At 48.4% G+C, this 18,922-nt stretch overlaps 1 protein-coding gene across 1 annotated transcript in view; it reads left to right on the top strand.

Moving 5' to 3' along the window:
- Positions 1-18,922, top strand: part of RCOR1 (REST corepressor 1) — a 745,358-nt gene that overhangs the window by 136,274 nt on the left and 590,162 nt on the right. Inside the window, exon 4 of the mRNA XM_086937837.1 lies at positions 12,182-12,234. Coding sequence (XP_086793963.1) covers positions 12,182-12,234 — 53 coding nt within the window. The remainder of the gene's footprint in view (positions 1-12,181; positions 12,235-18,922) is intronic.

Raw genomic sequence — 18,922 nt, forward strand, 5'->3', positions numbered from 1 at the left:
TGTAGGTCCGTTACGCTGAGGACTGAGAAGAAATACAAACACTCCCCGAAAGATCCCCCGTACATCAGAGGGACAGTCCTAGCAGACTCTATCACGGCGACCGCAAGGAAGAGGGCAAATGTGCCGACGACATCAGGGCCACCTCCAGACAAGGAAAGCAGGAGGATGGAACTGACTGGGAGAAAGATAGAAAGGAATGCAGCAATGCATTGGCGCATGGCGAACTCAAACTCCCTACTGAATAGGCAGCAGTACCAAATCCTGGACCAAATTGGGCAGCTGATGAAGCACCTCCCAGAAGAGTACCAACATAGAACTTCACACCTCGTGGAGGAGAGGAAAAATGTGGCAAACGCTTGCCTCAAAACAGCCTTGGATAGAGCAGACCCTTCCAGCTGGCTGATGATGGGAATCACTGGAAGAAGGCAAGCCTGGCTCAGGATCTCAGGCTTCAAACCAGAGGTTCAGCACAACATTCTTGGCACCCCATTCAATGGGGAGACACTGTTTGGAGCGCCGGTGGATGACAAACTCACACAGCTTAAAAAGGAAAACGACACTGCAAGGTCCATGGGGGCCTTACAATTCAGAGGAATGAAGAGGGGTACACCGTCACGGAGACTGAATGGAAGAGGGGAAAAACCAGCCAGAAACGTCACACCAGACCTTCCAGCAGTCCAACCAGGGAGATAACCAGGCACAGCAGGGACACCAAAAACAAAACTGGTACAACCAGCAAAGGGGCCACTCCTTTTGCTGGAGAGGAAACTGACGTGGCCAGAACAAAAGAGGCCATCAAGCCACCTCTAAGTGATGCCGTCGCACAGTATGTGCCCACCAGCACGACTCTTCCCAGGGTGGAGCACAAGAGGACCAACCCAGGGTTACAGTGACCAAATATCATAGAACATGTAACACCTGTAGGAGGCAGCCTAAGTCACTTCAGAGAGTGGAAGAAGATAACCACAGACAAGTGGATACTGAACATCATACAGTTCGGATACTGTATAAAACTGGAAAGGACACCGCCAAACAGAAAACCAAAAAGAGGGCGCAGTCTGGAAAAGAACTGGAACTGCTTTAAAAGGAAGCGGAGGAACTGCTCCAAAAGGAGGCCATCAAACCAGTACCATACCAAGAAAGGAACAAGGGAGTATACTCCACCCACTTCCTGGTACCAAAGGTGGATGAAACACTAAGACCCATCCTGGACCTCAGTTTCCTGAACAAATATATAAAAACATAAAAATTCAAAAGGACGTCTCTACAGGAGGTCATTCCCAGATAGGGGATGGAGATTTCATGGCCACCACTGATCCCAAAGACGCCTACCTGCACATCCCGATGAACAGGCGGCACAAACATCTGCTCAGATTTACCATCGACAAGCATCACTACCAATTCACAGCCCTAGCTTTCGGCCTAAAATCGGCACCAAGGGTCTTCATCAAGTGCTTCCTGTCAGTGGTAGCGCACCTGAGAAGGGAAGGAATCCATGTATACCCTTACCTGGACGACTGGCTAATAAAGGCAAGTTCACACAGGACATGCAAGGAACATGTCCAGCGCGTGACAAAGACTTTGATGGACCTGGGATTCTCCATTCACTGGGGGAAATCCTCTATGGAATCAGCAAGTAAAAGTCTTCCATGGGGCACAGATCAACACCATACAGAGCAAGGTGTTCCCCAGCGACAAGAGGAAACTGGCGCTACTGAAGGAGACGCGCCTCTGCCAGAAGGGGTGAGCTCTGACAGTGAGGACAGCGAGCAAGGTCATGGGCATGATGGCCTCATGCATACATCTAGTATCAAATGTACGCCTCCACATGAGACCATTCCAAGAATGGCTGCAAGAACAATGCTCACATGCTACAGGGAGTTGGGAAGATCTAGTGGTTGTAACGCACGCAGTGTAGGAGGAGATGTTGTGATGGAACATGGAAAACATAACAAAGGGAAAGCCTCTTAACACCAATGACCCCGAACAGTGACCATCACCACAGACGCATCCCAGAAGGGATGGGGAGCACACATGAGCAAGCTCAGTGTGAGGGGTCTGTGGACTCCAGCTGATACGGTCAAACACATCAACTACCTGGAACTGAAGACAGTGTTCCTCGCCCTGAAAGCGTTCCAGACAAAATTGTACAGCCAGAGTGTTGATCCAGACGGACAACACGACGACTATGCTCTACATCAACAAACAGGGAAGAATGCAATCTCCGCCGCTATCGCACCTAGCACAGGAGATATGCCATTCCACTAAAGATAGACCTGCTAGCCATACACCTACCAGGGAAAGACAATGTGGAAGCAGACTGGCAGAAGGACATCGGCATCTCACGAGTGGGAGCTCAATGCACAGGAAACGCTTAGGCTATTCAGAAAGTGGGGAACACCGACAATAGACCTATTTGCAACACACCAGAATGCAAAATGCCAAAGCTTCGCATCCAGGCAACCAGGGGAAGGTTCCCTTGGGAATGCCCTATGGATAAGCTGGTCGAGGACCTTTGCTTACGCTACCTCTGATACAGAGTACTCAACAAGTGCAGGACCTCCAACATGACTCTGATCCTGGTGGCACCACAATGGGCCAGGCAGACCTGGTACTCGCAGATAATGGAAATGGCACAAGGTGCACCCCACAAGTTCGGGAGAAGAAAATACCTACTGTCCATGCAAAACGGAGAGGTACAACCCCCAGAACTAGAGAGCCTCAGCTTAGCAGCATGGCTCCAGAAGACCTAGAGTTCGCCGCCTGAGGTTACCGGAGAGCACCCTGCGAATACTACGAGAGGCAAGGAGGCCTAGCACAGAATAAGGTGCTATTTGGCGAAATGGAAAAGGTTCACACAATGGTGCAGCAAGAAGAAGCTACACAGAAAGATGTCCAGGGAGTCAACAGTGCTAAGGTGCCGCACGCACCTGCTGAAGGCAAAGCTAAGCTCATCCTCGCTGAGAGTACACATGGCACCAATTGTGGCCTACACCAGAGGAGAGACTGGAAAGAGTTACTTTACGTCACAGATAGTAAAGAGATTCATGGGAGGGGCAAAAAGGATTGAGTCTAAAAGAGGATGCTGCCACCAGCATGGAACCTTAATCTAGTCCTGACCGCGCTTATGAAGGCGCCTTTTAAACCGATTCAGAAGGCTTCCCTACAAATGCTAACAATGAAAACAGCCTTCTTGGTGGCTATCACCTCCATGCGCTGGGTGAGCTAACTACAGGCGCTAACGCTACAAGAACCCTACATCCAAATTCACAATGATAGGGTGGTGATGAGAATAGACCCACACTTCATGCGAAAGGTGATGTTGAGGTTTCACATCAACCAAACAGTTCAAATACCAAGCTACTTTCAAAAACCAACCACAAGCGCAGAGAGGGCACTCCACACTCTGGATGCTAGAAGGGCAGTAATGCACTACATAGAAAGAACAAAGGAACACAGGAAGACTAAACAGTTCTTTGTGTCCTTTGCAAGCAGTTTCCTGTGTAGACCAGTAACAAAGGGGACCATCGCACGATGGATCGAACAAACTATTCAGTTCTGCCACAAACAAGCAGACCAAGAACTAGCGGAGGGGGCACGTGCCCACTCAACTAGGAAAAAGGGAGCAACGATAGCCTTCCTGGCTAACACACATATTCAAGACATATGCCTGGCGGCAACATGGGCTTCAGTGCACAAGTTAATTAAGCAGTACTGTGTGGATTTACAAATGAACAAGGAAGCACAAGTAGGACAGAAAGTGCTTCAACATATATTCAACAACCAACGCTCATCTTCCACCCAGCCGCCACAAAAGTAACAAACCACTACAAAGTCTATGCACAGCATAGTGAATCCAGAAAGATTCACGTTGCAAAACGAATAGTTTATCTGTCGGTCTAGTTTTGCAGCTTTAAGATCTTTCTGGATTCACTAGCGAACCCACACACCTCCGCCAGAAAGATGAGGCTGTAGAATCAGGTGGTAAAAAACAAGGACAATACTGAAACGAATACCTTAAACGACAAAGCGGATTAAGTAACTTACTTGAACATTGCCAAGGATTCGCAAAAACACAAAACGAGAAAAAATAATCCGAAGATGGCGCCCAAGGGTGGGAGCTTCTGCAGGAAGCGTGCCAACGTCACGGAAGGACACCAAGAGGTGGAATGTCGACGCCCACCTTGGCTACAAAAAAAAAGACTAAGATTCCGGACCCAACCACTAGACCACGGAATAATGCATAGCATAGTGAATCTAGAAAGATCTTCAAGCTGCAAAACTACACCGACAGGTAAACTATTCGTTACCATGGAGTCACTATGCATTCTGACGAGGCAGAGGAAGATATTCTGTTTGTTCAAATGTGTCTATCGCAAAGGTCTGTTCAAATTCTTCCCTGCGTGGCTACGCATTTCAGGATTTAAACAGGAAGTGCAAACTACCATTTTAAAACTAACCTTTTAATCCAAATCAACTATTTGAACCAGAGGTAGACACAGTACTTGAAAAGATGAAGGATACAGATACTGCCAAATCTATGGGAGCTTTACAGTCCACACAAGCTAAAAGTTCCTTTTGGCGCTCCTTCTGCAGAGTAGACTTCAAACAGACTGGAGCAGACGATACAACATCCTTCAAATCTAACTCCCAAACATCCTCTAACAAGGGATATTTTAGAGGAGGATATAGAGGAAACAACAAAGGAAGAGGTCGGGGTAACAACAATAATCAAGCCTCTTCCACTACAAAACAATGACTTCCCTCAGCTTCCCCGACAGCATTCCACTCCTGTGGGGGGCAGATTAACACAATTCCTACCTGTCTGGAGTTTCATCACAACAGACAAGTGGGTAAGACAAATTATCCAGTATGGCTACTGCCTCGAATTTATAGCAACCCCTCCACACATACCACCCAGGCAGCGTCCAATGTCTGCAGAACACCGTACTCTGCTTGAACAAGAAGTTCTTTCGCTTCTTCAAAAGGACGCAATAGAAATAGTTCCTTTACAACAGCAAGGAGCAGGGGTTTACTCGCTATGTTTTCTAATACCCAAGAAGGACGGGACACTAAGACCAATTCTCGACCTCAGGCCCCTCAATCATCACATACAATCAGATGATTTTCATATGATCACTTTACAACAGGTGCTCCCACTGCTGCAACAAGGCGATTTCCTTAACACTCGATCTAAAGGACGCCTACTTTCACATTCCGATACATCCTGCTCACAGGAAGTATCTAATGTTTGACAACATACTGGTGTACTTAATTAGACTCTCTTCCTAGCGGGTAGCTGTCAATAAAGGGAAAAATGACACCTTGTAATAAAATGAGGGATCGCCCCCTGCCAACATTTTTGTACAGGTTTAACTTTAATGACCCAAGTTGCCTTTTTGAGAAGTTTGCCTTACCTTTGTCCCCCGGCTTCATCATCAGTGCCCAAACATTTTGGTTCAGACCTAGGTTTTTGACTTTACACCAATCACACCACAAAATTCTATCTTGAGGATCTTCCTTAATTATTGAGGAAACACTGTAGCAAAGTCACTAGTCCTGGAGCCTCAATTAACATGCATACACCGCATACATTAAAAGATGCATTCGCCGTGAGTCCCTAACTATTAGGAGCTAACTCCCCTGCTCCTTGCCTCTTATGAAGAGCATGCTTTCTTCCTCATTCTGGGATACATGGCTCCAGTTAAGTTTCAACTCGGGTGGCCACATATCTTGAGTCTGAATGGGAAGACTGGCTTGCCCTTTATCTCCTGACATCCCAAAAACACAAGCAAGAACTACTGACAGTATTTGTTCTTTTATGTAGATTTCTAGAAAGCCACTGATTTATTTAACCGCATGAGTGCTGCAGCTTTTCCCGCTGTGCGCTGAAAATTTAAAAAAAACCTGCGTTACATGACAAAGCCAGCTCGTCATGCGCGCGGCGCAGGTAACGCCCATGACGAGCTGGCTTTGTCATGAGCACTGAAGGGGTTAAAATCCTGCTTTCTCAAATCATGTAGCATGTAATGCCAGGCTCTGATTTGATTAGTTACTGTGAGAAAACTTGAGCTCAATCTTGTCCAAGAAGACTTGAAATGAAATACAAGGCTAGTGATTGTTTGCTGCTAAAAGGGCTGTTTGTCTTTTGATAGCCATGTCTTATGGACCTCCAAAAATGGAGTGCAAGTATGTAGAATCTGGGCAGAAAAAGCCTTTCCAACCTGTTGCAGTGACCTTGAGGATTTGTTAACACTGGAGTTGTCCTAGTTTATGAGAAATGATTTGGCGATCAGATGGCAGGTTTAATGCAAACACCAACCCCCACAGATGAAGTTAAAGGCACTGCACATTTTTAGGTTGAGCCTATGGCAGCGCCCATGCACAGCATAGGAAATCGACCTCTTGGAATCACTTCAGCTTCAGGAGAAGCTTGTGCATGTGGTGCTCACACACCGTTGCCCTTTGCGTCTGGCTTTAGCACGCAATTGGCAAAAGGCGTGTGGATGTCCCAGCTTTTAGGGAAATGTTCACTCCCAGAGCGTTTTGCGCTCGGGAGCCAGCAGCGGCGTGCTGGGGCCATGTGTTTTTAATAAGCGTGGCTGAGCTTGTCTGTTTATACAGTGGCGTGGGAAGTCTCTCCACGCGCTCATCTGCTCGACCTACTTTGAATATTACCAAAGTCCCTGTAGGTTTGTGAATCTTCTTTTTGCCTGTTACTGGTTCCTACCTGCTGTTGCAGTCAGGACACTATCTCCTGCAACTGCTTGTTTTGCAGTTGTAGCGCAAACCCAATCAGAAGCTATTGCAGCGCTTTACGTAAGCACTAGTTCTCTAGTTATAAAGTGGTAGCTCGCCGCGCTTCTTTAACCCCTTCGCTGCTCATGACGAGCTCAGCTCGTCATGAGGCACGGTTGAGCTGTGCTTATGACGAGCTGAGCTCGTCATGAACAATGGGATTCAAGGGATGTCAGCACTCTGGGGGAATTGCCTTAGCATTGAAGGTGATAATAATGGTGGCCGCTTGTATTTTTGTTTGTTGTGGGCTCGCCCAACTCACTGTGTTTTTCCCGTTTGCAGCTTGATCTTTATCAATTGTGGGTGCGCATATTTACTTTTGTTGCTCACGGCTTGCCTAAATCCACTCATGTGGCTTTTTTTGCAGTTGGCATTCCACATTTGATCTTTAACAATTGCGTCTGAGGCTGATCTTCGGAGCTGGAAAGGTAGCGGGTGGCTAACTTGCCCAGTCTCGGTTGGTCATGGGTCCTGTCAGGGGAATGCTGGAGGATGGATTTTATTTGTTTTATCGCCCTCGCAGCTTCTGTCTTAGTGTGGGCGAGGTTGGATCGCAAGTGGCTCCTGTGGCTTAGGTCTTGGGTTGGGCCAGTAGGAAGTACTCTACACTTGTGAAGAGGCACCATCTCCATTAAGACCACTCGAAACCCGGCCGCCCTCCCACTGCTCATGACATCGGCAGAAAAAGCAGCTGGAAGGAAAGACTAGAAATCATGTAGCCAAAGCGATTAGAAACGGAAGTCTACATGATACAAGTGCGAGACTGCCTATTACATCTCTTCCGCTGGAGCTTATTTTGTTTGGTTTTTATCCAACTTTATTAGCGTGTGAAAAAATACTTTCAACCTCCCACAATATATAAAGCAAGCTTAAGGTAAAGCGCAGTTTGGGTATTTGCATTTATTTATTTATTTAGATTTATATAGCGCATTATCACCCCGGGTCTCTAAGCGCTTGTTCAGGTACACACCAAAATTCATAGGGCCAGTCATCGAATTACAGCACGCCCCAGGCTTCCCGGAAGAGCACAGTTTTTAGCATCCTGCGAAAAGGCAGCAGGTTGGGTTCCTTACGAAGTTCGATTGGTAGGTTATTCCAGGCTGTCGGAAAAACGTTAGAAAAGGCGCGGCGCGGCCGCCTATAGTGGCCAATCTGGAGCGTGGTCGGGCCAGGAGGGTAGCCTCAGATGAACGTAACACCCTTCTAGGGGTGTATGGGATCATGCGTGCTTTCATATAGCTTGGTGCATTGCCGTATAGGCTTTTGTGCGTGATACAGAGCCCCAAAAACATCACTCTGATTGGCAGCCAATGTAGTTCGCGCAAGAGAGGTGAAACATGCGTTCTCCTAGGCTTTTTAAAAATCAGTCTCGCTGCGTCGTTCATGACCGTTTGCAGTCTAGTCAGTTGTTTTGGGTGGAGCCCTGCATATAGCGAGTTGCCATAGTCCATCCTGGCTAGGATCATGGCAGAGACCGCGCGCCTCAAGGTGGAAAAAGACAAAAGCTGGGAGATTTTTCTTAGTTGTCTTTAGAGACCCACACAGATGCCCACCACCGAAGAGACTTGTTTTTCCATCGTCAGGTTGCCATCAATGTGAATGCCCAGGCTTTTAACTGCTACTGCAGGTTCTGGGGGTGCCCCCAATTCCCTTGGCCAGAACAGTTCATTTCATGGGTTGCCAGAGATGGTAATTGGCAACACCTCGGTTTTGTCTGGAATGATTTTCAGGGAATTGGCAGACATCCAGTTAGCTGTGTATTTTAAGATGTTATGCAGTCTGGCGTGCATATACGGGCAATCCTCAATTTGGATGACGATCTGGGTATCGTGAGCGTAGTTGTAAATTTGACAGTCCATCTGGTTGAGGGACGAGATCAGTGGCTGCAAATAAATGTTAGATAAAAGAGTTAGAGGGCGGAGCCCTGTGGCACACCACAAGTGATGGCCGCTGAGGTTGAAACCAGATCCGCCAGCTGAACTCTGTGATCTCCCTTTTAGGAAGGAGGAGAGCCAGACATGTGCCGTGCCCTGGATGCCAAAGTCCCTCAACCGCGACAACAATTGACTATGACACACCGTGTCAAAGCCCCGGAGAGGTCTAACAGCACCAGGGCACTGGGAATTTTTTTATCTGCTCTACATCTTAGTTCGTCCAAGATGGACAGCATCACCAGCTCAGTGCTGTGATGCGCCTGGAAACCTGCCTGGTTCCGTTCAAGTAGGTCATTGTTTTCCAGATGGCTTGAGAGGTATGTAAGAACATGCTGCTTTAACACCTTAGCTAAAAACGGTAACTGAGAAATGGGCCTGAAATTCTTCAGATTCTTCACATCCGCCCCAGGTTTCTTCAGCAGAGGGATCAGACGTGCCACCTTGAAGGCTGATGGAACCTCTCCTGTTTGCAGCGACCTGTTGAGGAGAGTAAGAACGTCTTCCTCAATCCCTGGCAACGCTACCTTAAACACCCCAGGGGGGCAAGGGTCCGCCTGTGAACCCGTCTTTACTCGCCCCACGAGACTAGCCAGTCTGTCCTCAGTAATCAATGGCAGAGTATCCAGGGGAAAATTAACCGACGAGATAGCTGGGGTGATCTGTAAGGGGCAGTCAAGGATTGGAGTGAGCGTGATTTCTGACAGGAGATCTTCAATTTTGTTCGAGAAGAAATCCTGAAATTTTTGGCAGTCCTCCTGCGTGAACTCAGGGCTCTGCTCTTTATTCTTCCTTAATTCCGTTAGGACTTTAAAGATTTCCTACTGTGGGTCCCTGGCTTTCGCAATCCTGTCTTCATAAAATTCTTCCTGGACAGGATAGCCTGTTTGTAGAGAGCAAGCTCTTGTACATATAGGCTCTGTGCATTCAAGTTGTAGTCTCTCCGCCAGGCTCTCTCAGATTTTCGTAGAGTCCTCTTCCTGACCCTAAGGGTTTCATTAAACCATGGGGCACCTAGCCCTTTATCCACAATTTTCACCCTCCGTGCTGGTGCGACAACATCAATTGCCTTCTTTAATTTATCTGTCAGGTCATTACAGATGACTTCTGCGTTCTCTTCAGTCTTACTGAGCGGAGTAGAGGTTTGAAGGTGAGCTACCATCTTCTCCTCATTTATATTTTTCCATTTCCTCACTACTTTCCAGCCACCTCCAGGCTTTCCCCTGTGTTCACGAACCGAAATCTTGCCCTTCAGTAGATAGTGATCTGACCATGCGCAGGGCAGAATAACTACAGGGTCCTGCTCCGGGATTGTCGTCCAGATGAGGTCTAAGGCCCCTGTCGTGTGTGGGACCCATCACCTGTTGGATAAAACCAATGGTCGGAAGTGCTTCTTCTAGCTGGTCGGCCTGACCCTCTTTCGGGGACTTTTCCCAATGAAAATTAAAATCTCCCATAAATCAGTTTACTGTAGCGCGACAGGAAATCTTGGGCCAACTCCAGGAACAGGTCCCAAAAATCCGGTGTGGCCCACGGGGGACGATATATTAGAAGTATAACCAAACAATCTATCCCCACCCCAAATTTAACACCCAGCACATCCGCACCCCCCACACTTTCAGCATAAACTTTCGCCTCCAGCGGTTGCTGTGCAAAAGAGCAACACCGCCACCTCTTTAATGCCTGCTCGATTATGGGAGATTGCCATGAAATTAACCGGTAAGGAAGCTACTACGTCTGGCATAGAGGACTCCTCTAGCCACGTTTCGGTGACTCCTAGGATATCCAATTCCCCATCCTGTAGTAGAGAGAAGACCTCTAAGTTGTGCTTCTGTAGTGAGCGCGTGTTCAGGAGCCCATAATACAGATCATTTACTAAGTGCTTAGTTTCGGTCCCTAAATTCCTACCAAGGGGTTTAAGCATCCCTTCCTGCCGCAGTTTGGTTAGGCACAACTGACTGGGTTTTGGATTCCCATGATTTGCCTCCAACAGCTCCCATCTGTTATATTTAATACACCGACCAGGGTTTATGGCCCCTGGTCTGGTTTGTTCGCGAATGGGCACAGATTGGCTCGCCTCTGGCGTGCCCACGGTGCGTACGCTGCGCGCTTGCATTGGCAGGTTTTAAATAGGGGCCGAGCGTGGCAGCCTGCAACTACAATGCTCACCAAAATGGTGCCCGCACCCGTCCCTTCCTACCCCCAAGATGGCTCACGCAGTGTGTCAGCACCTGAGGACCCGCTAAACAGCGGTGAAAGTACAATTCTAGTGCAGGTATGCGATCGGTAGTTTTCTAAACAAATATACAGCAGTTGTGGGAGTTTTCCTAATAAAGTAACACACCTAAAAGCAACAACAAAATATTTCTAAAACACAATTCTTTAAAAGCGAGGGAACCTCGCAAGTTAATAGCGTGAAGCGCGTGTCGCATGTTTTGCTTTTTAATAAGGATGTAACGAGTTGTGGGGCGGTTGGCGCACGTAAAACAGTTAGTGTTGCTTTGCAAGTGGTTTCAGTTATGATGAATGTAGTTTTACATTATCAGCATTGCAAAGTACTGTCCGGACTCTTTGTCTCGCCTAGGCAGCGAGCTTGAAACATTCCTCCCACTTCTAAATTCTTTAAGTAGCTTGCCCACGCACCTGCAAAAACATGGCATCACTTAAATCAGAACGTGCAGCTTTTATTTTGTCAACGCTTTAATTTTACTTTGAGGCAACATTCCTAACTCCCATTTCTACGCAACATTCACACACTCAAATGCAGCCCTTTCCTGAGCAATTGTAATTTTTTTCCCAGCTAGCATATTAAGTTTGTCTCCCTCCCTTATACCCGATTTCCCATTTCCAAATTCTCCAGCGTCGCAAGGTCCTATAAATGGCATTAACTCTATGCAAATATTATCATTACTAACAAAAAAGTTAGAAAACACTGTCATTTTCAACATCAAAAGATCTTAACTTTCAGAAATGCGAGACATATTGCATTGCAAACGCTTGTTTAATGTGGCAAGTCACCTCCATTCAAAGTATTAGGACATCCACTGTTAAAACACATTGGTTGATTGAGTCTCTCATGGATGGTGCCTTTACAATCATTCTTGCCAGAAACTCTTGATATTGAAACCCAAATATCAGCAGCAGCACAAATTTGGATAGTTATTTTTTGGACAAAATCAGTCCGTATTACAAGTAAGTATCTTAATATTGCAAATTAAATTCTCAAAAGTGACTTGGAATATTCCTAGAATTGCCATGGCGTCCCAGTTTTCTAGTGATCTAAAGCTGCAAAATGTTGCCAGGAATGTTTCCCAGAAACATAAAATGTGTAAATTGTTTCCTAATAGGAGTTCTGACTTCAGTTTAGCTCATTTCAAAGAACTGTGAATAATTACACTGTTTTTAAATGTATAAATAATATACATCATCTATATAAATTTGTTTTCTCCCAGTTGATGAATATATTTCTATTGCTAAAGAGAAACATGGATACAACATGGAGCAGGTAATGAGCTGCCTTATCTAGTGCTGTGAAATATTTTTGGTAAACTGTTTTGTTAGTAAAAACTATATCATTGTACACAACACGTATGGCTAAGAATTGCATTAATGTTTATAGAACAGGGTTTGCTTGTTTGATATAATTAGAGCTTTCTCAGCTGAAACGTCAGTTAGATTTATTGGATTTCAGTTTGTTATAACCAGTTAAAATGTTAACATTTGTCAATTTCTAAGTTATAACTTCAGTTTTTGCTTATTGTGCAGAAACAGTCTAGATTTTCCATTGTGTTCCAGTGTACATTATTTTCAAAGTGCCCCCATGTTGCATTCTTATTCCCTATAGTATGTAATAAAATCTAGCCTATGCTTAAAGAAAACTGGGTATAATAGGCATTAGGGTATGCTAGCAGATTCATTCTTTTTACTCAATTCTGGTGTTTTAGGTTATTCACCCTTTTTAGGTTGAGCCTACAGCAGCGCATGCGCGGTTGCTCGACATTTAGTAAGGGGCATTTGGAAGTGCTAACCTGGCCTAAAGCTTGCGTGCATGTGGCCCAAAGCTTACGTGCATGTGCGCGTGAACGCGTGCAGCGAACTCCTGCTTCTCCCCCTCCCCACCACGTTTTGCGGCCAATGCTTGTAACACCCGCTTCTCCCCCTCTCCCCCATCACGTCTTGCACCCAATGCTTATTTTCCCAGATTCTCCCCCCTCCCCCGCAACCAATGCTTGTTCTAAGACTAAGTGATGCAGTTGCATTTTCATATGTTAGGAGCTAATTTCCTTGTTCACTTTGTGGTCATCAGATGCATTACTCCATTAGGTTTAGGTAAGCGCCCAGAATGTGCTGATTTGTTGAATGAAAGTCCAGGACACCCAGAATGTTATCCCTGTGACTTGGATTCATTGGTTCAGCAAAGCCCTTTGGCACAACTGCCCCAAAAGGCCCTCCCACTTTTTAAACTACACGCTCTGATAATCCCTCCCGCAGGCTCCTCTGGGACAGGGGCGCACAAGTGAAAGGACATCACACAGGTAGTTATGAAAATAAACAAGATATTTATTAACTAACATACACCTCTGAACTCTTTGAGGTCAGAGGGCTAAGCACATGACAGGACTCTTAAGAAAGATACGTTAAGTTGCACAAGTTACAATGTTGCCCTAGGGGCGCAACAAATCATATACTAAACAAGTGGTATAAGGAAATCGATGGAAGGAAAGGAGCTGTCCAGAGGCTGTAGGATGGCTGGAACTACACTACCCTAACCTTAGGTAAGTAGCAGGAGGCCCACGGAACGCTTGTGCATAGTGTGAACTCGGATGCGAGATGCGTAACAAAGTCAATGGACAGTACAAATTACGAAAAGATAAGTATTAGACAGTTCCGACTAGCTAGGACTAAATCTGGACACTAGGAGAATTAATCTACCCTTGAGCACCGAAATGCTCTTGTTACCGCACCCACGGGTGCATAGGTGTCAAAGTGTCGGGTTTCCGCGTTGAAGTCTATGGAGCCTGGAAGAAAAGATGCTGCAGGCGGACAGAAGGAAGATGTCCGGAATGACCCAAGGGTGGATCGAGGAAGATGAAGACCTGAAAGCAGAGGGTATAATGTCCACAGTCACTAGCCAGTGACTGGAGTGGAACCAGGAAGGAACCAGATGCTGTTGTCGCGGTCAGGTGAAGAGTGGACGCTTGACTCTGCAGCCACGTGGACCAGGAGGTGTCTTCAACAACCAGGATGGAGGCACGAGCTGTCCCACGCAGGCTCTCGGTGATGGTTCCGGATTCGGCGTCAACAGGCCTTGGCAAAGGCAATCCACGCGGTGGATGAAAAAGGCGTCTGGTGCGGACCAGGAAGGTCCGGGGTGCTTCTCCTTTGCAGGGAAGCAGGGGCCAGTCTGGAGCAACCAGACCAGCGGTGTGGATTTCAAGGATCGTCGTCTAGGAGGCCACTAGCCAGCCGGCAAGTGACCAGACAACGCGTCGAGCACCAATCAAGCAAAAGAGCCCCACACAGATCTCGTAGATGCTAGAGGGCTGATCTTCTGTGCAGGAGCTGCTCTGGGTTGGGGCTCCTCAATCCCCAAAGTACTTCATCGAGGATGCCTCTGAAGTCGTGCTGGAAGCGAAGCGAAGTGCAGTTTCTTCAAGATGGCCGGTCCCTCGTGTCTCGTCGCACCCACGGATCTCAGCTGTGTTGCAGATGTAGGTAGACGTCGGAGAGGTCTTGAAGTCGGGTCTCGATGGGCTCTGAAGTCTGGATCCACCAGGAAAGACGACAAAGTGAAACGCTAGTACGCTTTATGGTGCCTGCAGATGCAGGGTGTTCACTCCTTTGCCACAAGGGAGATTTCTTCAGTCTTCTGTGGAGCAGAACGTCGACGTCCAGAGTTTCTTCTTGTAGAGTTTCAAATCAGGATTAATCTAATTTGGAATGGGACCAGCTCCTACCTTTGTTCTCCTAAAGGTGGCTGTACTATGACTAGGTCCCTCCTATGGGTGGGACCAGGAAGGGGGTGGTTACACCCCCTATCCTTTGTCCGGTTTCGCGCCAGAGCTGGGGCTGGAGTGCCCCAGCAACTGGTTGGAACCGGTGTATGCACAGGGACACCTTGTGTGCCCCAGGCATGTCTCATTCCTTTCAGGCCTGTCCTACCTAATACACAAAATCCTGTCTGGGGTGGTGCTAGCACCTCCCAAGGCAGAAAACCCTTTGTCCAGGCATCCCTCGCTGGAAGGACTCCCAGCAGCAGGAGGTCAGACTTGTGTCTGTGGTGACAGCATCCATTTTGTGATGCTGAGGCTCGAGTTAACTGTAACCGGGGTTCACAGTTACATACATGTTGTGTCCCTCTAGAAGGGTGGAATGCTACCCCCGTCGCCAGAACTGGCGAGGGGGTAGTATTCCAATTCGTATGACACCTTACTCGACATGTTTTGATAATACTATGCCAAAGTTAGCAATAATCGGGAGGATTATAATGCACTTAAGAGTATATGGTATAGCGTTATCATGGAAACAGCTAAAGGACTTGGTTCCGAAAGCTGCAGACAGGCTCAGCTCATGCTAGAGCACCATCTCACCTAATTCCAAGCACTCTGCCTCCAGGATTGTTAAGGCCTGCCATAGGAGTGACTTAAAGGAGTATATGTGTCCATTTTAGGTTTAGATATAGGTATACTATATCTAAAGCAAAGGGTGATTACACCACCTTGCCCCAGCTGATTGATCAGCCAGTTGTGTCAGATTTGGATGGCCAGCCAGGGGTGGCATAATACATGCTGCAGCCCCTGGTAGGCCTTGGGTTCACTTATGCCCTGGGTACCTATGGTACACTGTACAAGGACTTACAAGAGTGACCCAATACCAATTGGTAAATGCACCTAAAGTACATGGATGTCAATTTAGAGAGAGAACAGCTAGGCTGTGGGTCTGATTAGCAGGCCCACAGCCAGGGAAAGTTGTAAACCAGTGAAGCAAAAAGCAAAAATCTGGGGTGACCATAGGTTTGCAGACCCTACTCTCCTACAACCCCCTCCAGCCATGCCACTGCACTACCACCGCGTGTCGAGGGATCACTTGAAACTTCTACAAGAGGAAGTTAAGGCCCTCTTGGCCAATGGGGCCACCGAGCGCGTTCCTGGGCCAGAAGTAGGGTGTGGTTGGTACTCCCACTACTTTCTGGTACCCAAGAAGGGCAAAGGGGGCCTATGCCCTATCTTGGACCTGCGGAACGTCAACTGCTTCCTCCGATAGGAGAAGTTCAAGATGCTGACACTGGCTGAGGTCTTGGCTGCCCTGGACCCGGGAGACTGGATGGTAGCGTTGGACTTGCAGAATGCTTATTTCCACATCCCCGTCCTGCCAGCCCACCTGCGGTTCATGGTAGGCCACGAGCACTTTCAGTTTTACCGTGCTCCCCTTCGGCCTTACCAGCGCCAGGTGATGGCGGTGGTCGCAGCTCATCTGCGCAGGTTAGGGGTTTCAGTCTTCCCCTACCTCGATGACTTGTTGTTGAAGGCGGACTCGCCCCAGACAGTCGTCAGCCACCTCCAGACTACGGCCGACCTCCTGCATCAGCTGGGGTTTTCCATCAATGTGCCGAAGTCACACCTGTATCCCTCTCAGAAGCTCCTCTTCATCTGAGCGGTTCTCGGCTCTGCACAGTTTCGGGTTTATCCTCCCGAACAGTGGGTTCGGGATATTTGGGCTCTGATTCCGATCTTTCAGCCTTTATCCCGGGTCTCTGTCAGGTTGACGTTGCGGCTTCTGGGGCTGATCGCCTCCTGCATCCTTCTGGTGCATCATGCCCGGTGGCGGATGTGGGCTCTGCAGTGGGACCTGAAGTTTCAGTGGGCCCAGCATCAGGGAAACCTGTCCGACCATGTCCTGATCTCGGAGGGCACTGCAAGACCGCTGCAGTTGTGGCTCACGGACCGCGATTGGGTCAGCGGCAGATCCCTCTGCCTACCCCAACCGGAGCACGTAGTTGTGACTGATGCGTCCCTCCAAGGTTGGAGGGGCCACAAGGGAGAGGTGGAGATCAGAGGCCTCTGGTCTCCGGCTGAGTCCCGGCTCCATATCAACCTTTTGGAGCTGCGGGCGATTAGTCTTGTACTGAAGGCATTCCTCTCCTCTGTGGGAGTGCAGTGCAGGTGTTCACGGACAACACCACCGCCATGTGGTACTCCAGCAAACAGGGGGGGGTGGGGTCGTGGACCCTCTGCCAGGAGGCTCTGCGCCTCTGGCAGTGACTGGAACATCAAGGCGTGACCCCGGTGGTTCAACACCTGGCAGGTTCTCTGAATGCCAGGGCGGACAAACTCAGCAGACGGTGCATGATGGATCACGAATGGCGCCTGAATTCGGACGTGGCGCAAGACTCTTTCTGCAGTGGGGAGAGCCTTGGTTAGATCTATTCGCCACCAAAGAAAAAGCGCAATGTCATCAGTTCTGCGCGTTGGAATTTCCAAGGCATCACTCGCTCTGAGACGCTTTTCGTTGCGTGTGGAGCTGCGGTCTGTTGTACGCCTTTCCGCCTATACCACTTCTGCCCAGAGTGCTGAAGAAGATCAAGAGTGACCGGGCCAAAGTCATCCTTGTGGCTCCGGACTGGGCACGAAGGTACTGGTATCCCGAGCTACCCAGCATGTCAGTCGATCCCCCGATTCGTCTGCCTCTTCAGAAGGACCTTCTGTCGCAGCAGCAGGGGACGGTCCTCCACCCAAACCTGTCCAGTCTCCACCTCCATGCTTGAAGATTGAGCGGCGACAGTTGAGGCCATTTGACTTGCCTCCTGAAGTCTGTGATGCGATTCTGGCAGCCAGGCGTCCCTCCACAAAGTCGGTATACGCCTGCAGGTGGAACAGGTTTGTGGCATGGTGCACAGCAAAGGCTGTGAATCCACTCTGCCCCCCTTTCTGAGGTTCTCCTCTTCCTTCTTTCTCTTGCCCAGCAGGGCCCTGCTCTGGGCACTATCAAGGGGTACCTTTCTGCCTTTTCCGCCTTCTTAAGGCTACCTGATCAGCCTTCTTTGTTCAAGTCCCCGATTGGAAATAGGTTCTTGAAGAGCATCACTCATATGTTCCCCCTGTTCCTTTCGTGATGCCTCAGTGGGACTTGAACCTTGTACTTACTTATCTGATGTGCGCTCCCTTCGAGCCACTTCATAACTGTCCTCTCTGTCTTCTTACCCTTAACCTTAAGCCTTCTTTCCTGGTTGCCATCACCTCTGCCATGAGAGTGAGTGAGCTCCAGGCTCTTTCATCCAAACCTCCTTTCCTTTCTGTCCATCCGGACAAGCTTGTGTTGCAGACAAGACCCTCTTTCCTGCCCAAGGTAGTCACGGCCTTCCACATCGGGCAGTCCATCACCTTGCCCACTTTCTTTACGCATCCCTTTAAAGAGGAAGAGCGGCTCCACCGTCTGGACCCAAAACGTGTGCTCTCATTCTATCTGGATAGCACACGCCAGTTCCGGGTGGATGACCAACTCTTTGTTGGTTACGTGTGCGCTAAGAAGGGATTGGCGGTGCACAAACGGACCATCTCTCGGTGGGTCGTCTTGTGCATCAAGGCATGCTATTCTTTGGCTAAGAAGGAGCCTCTTGTTGGGCTGAGGGCCCATTCCACTCGGGCCACAGTGGCTACTACTGCCCTGGGCCGGGGAGTCCCCTTGCAGGACATCTGTCAGGCAGTTACGTGGGCCTCGCTGCACACGTTCGCAAGATACTACTGCCTGGACAGCCAAGTCTGGAGGGATGGCTTCTTTGGCCTTTCCGTCCTCCAGGACTTTCTGGTTCTCAGACCCACCGCCTGGGTTTGTATTGCTGGGGTATCTATTCTAAGGTAAGGAATCTAATACTAACCTGTTTCTTTCTGATGCACAAGTTACTTACCTTCGGTAACGATATAGCTGTAAGAAACAGTAGTTAGTATTAGATTCCTTACCACCCCACCCATCCTCCCCACCACCCCACCCATCCTCCCCGTTCTATTAACCGATATCTAGAGTTAAGGTCATCCCCTTTCAGGGCCCTAGTTTCATGGCACCAGTGTTGGTTTTTATCATGGCTCTGCGTTTCTGGCGCGGAAAAGCTGTCTAAGAACTGACATCAGCGTGCGAGGGCGGTGTCTAAGTACTCCGGAGACGTCATCCCGGCGCCAACGACGACTGACGTGGAGCCG

This window comes from Lissotriton vulgaris, chromosome 9 (genome assembly GCF_964263255.1).
Source record: "Lissotriton vulgaris chromosome 9, aLisVul1.2, whole genome shotgun sequence".
Lineage (NCBI taxonomy): Eukaryota > Metazoa > Chordata > Amphibia > Caudata > Salamandridae > Lissotriton > Lissotriton vulgaris.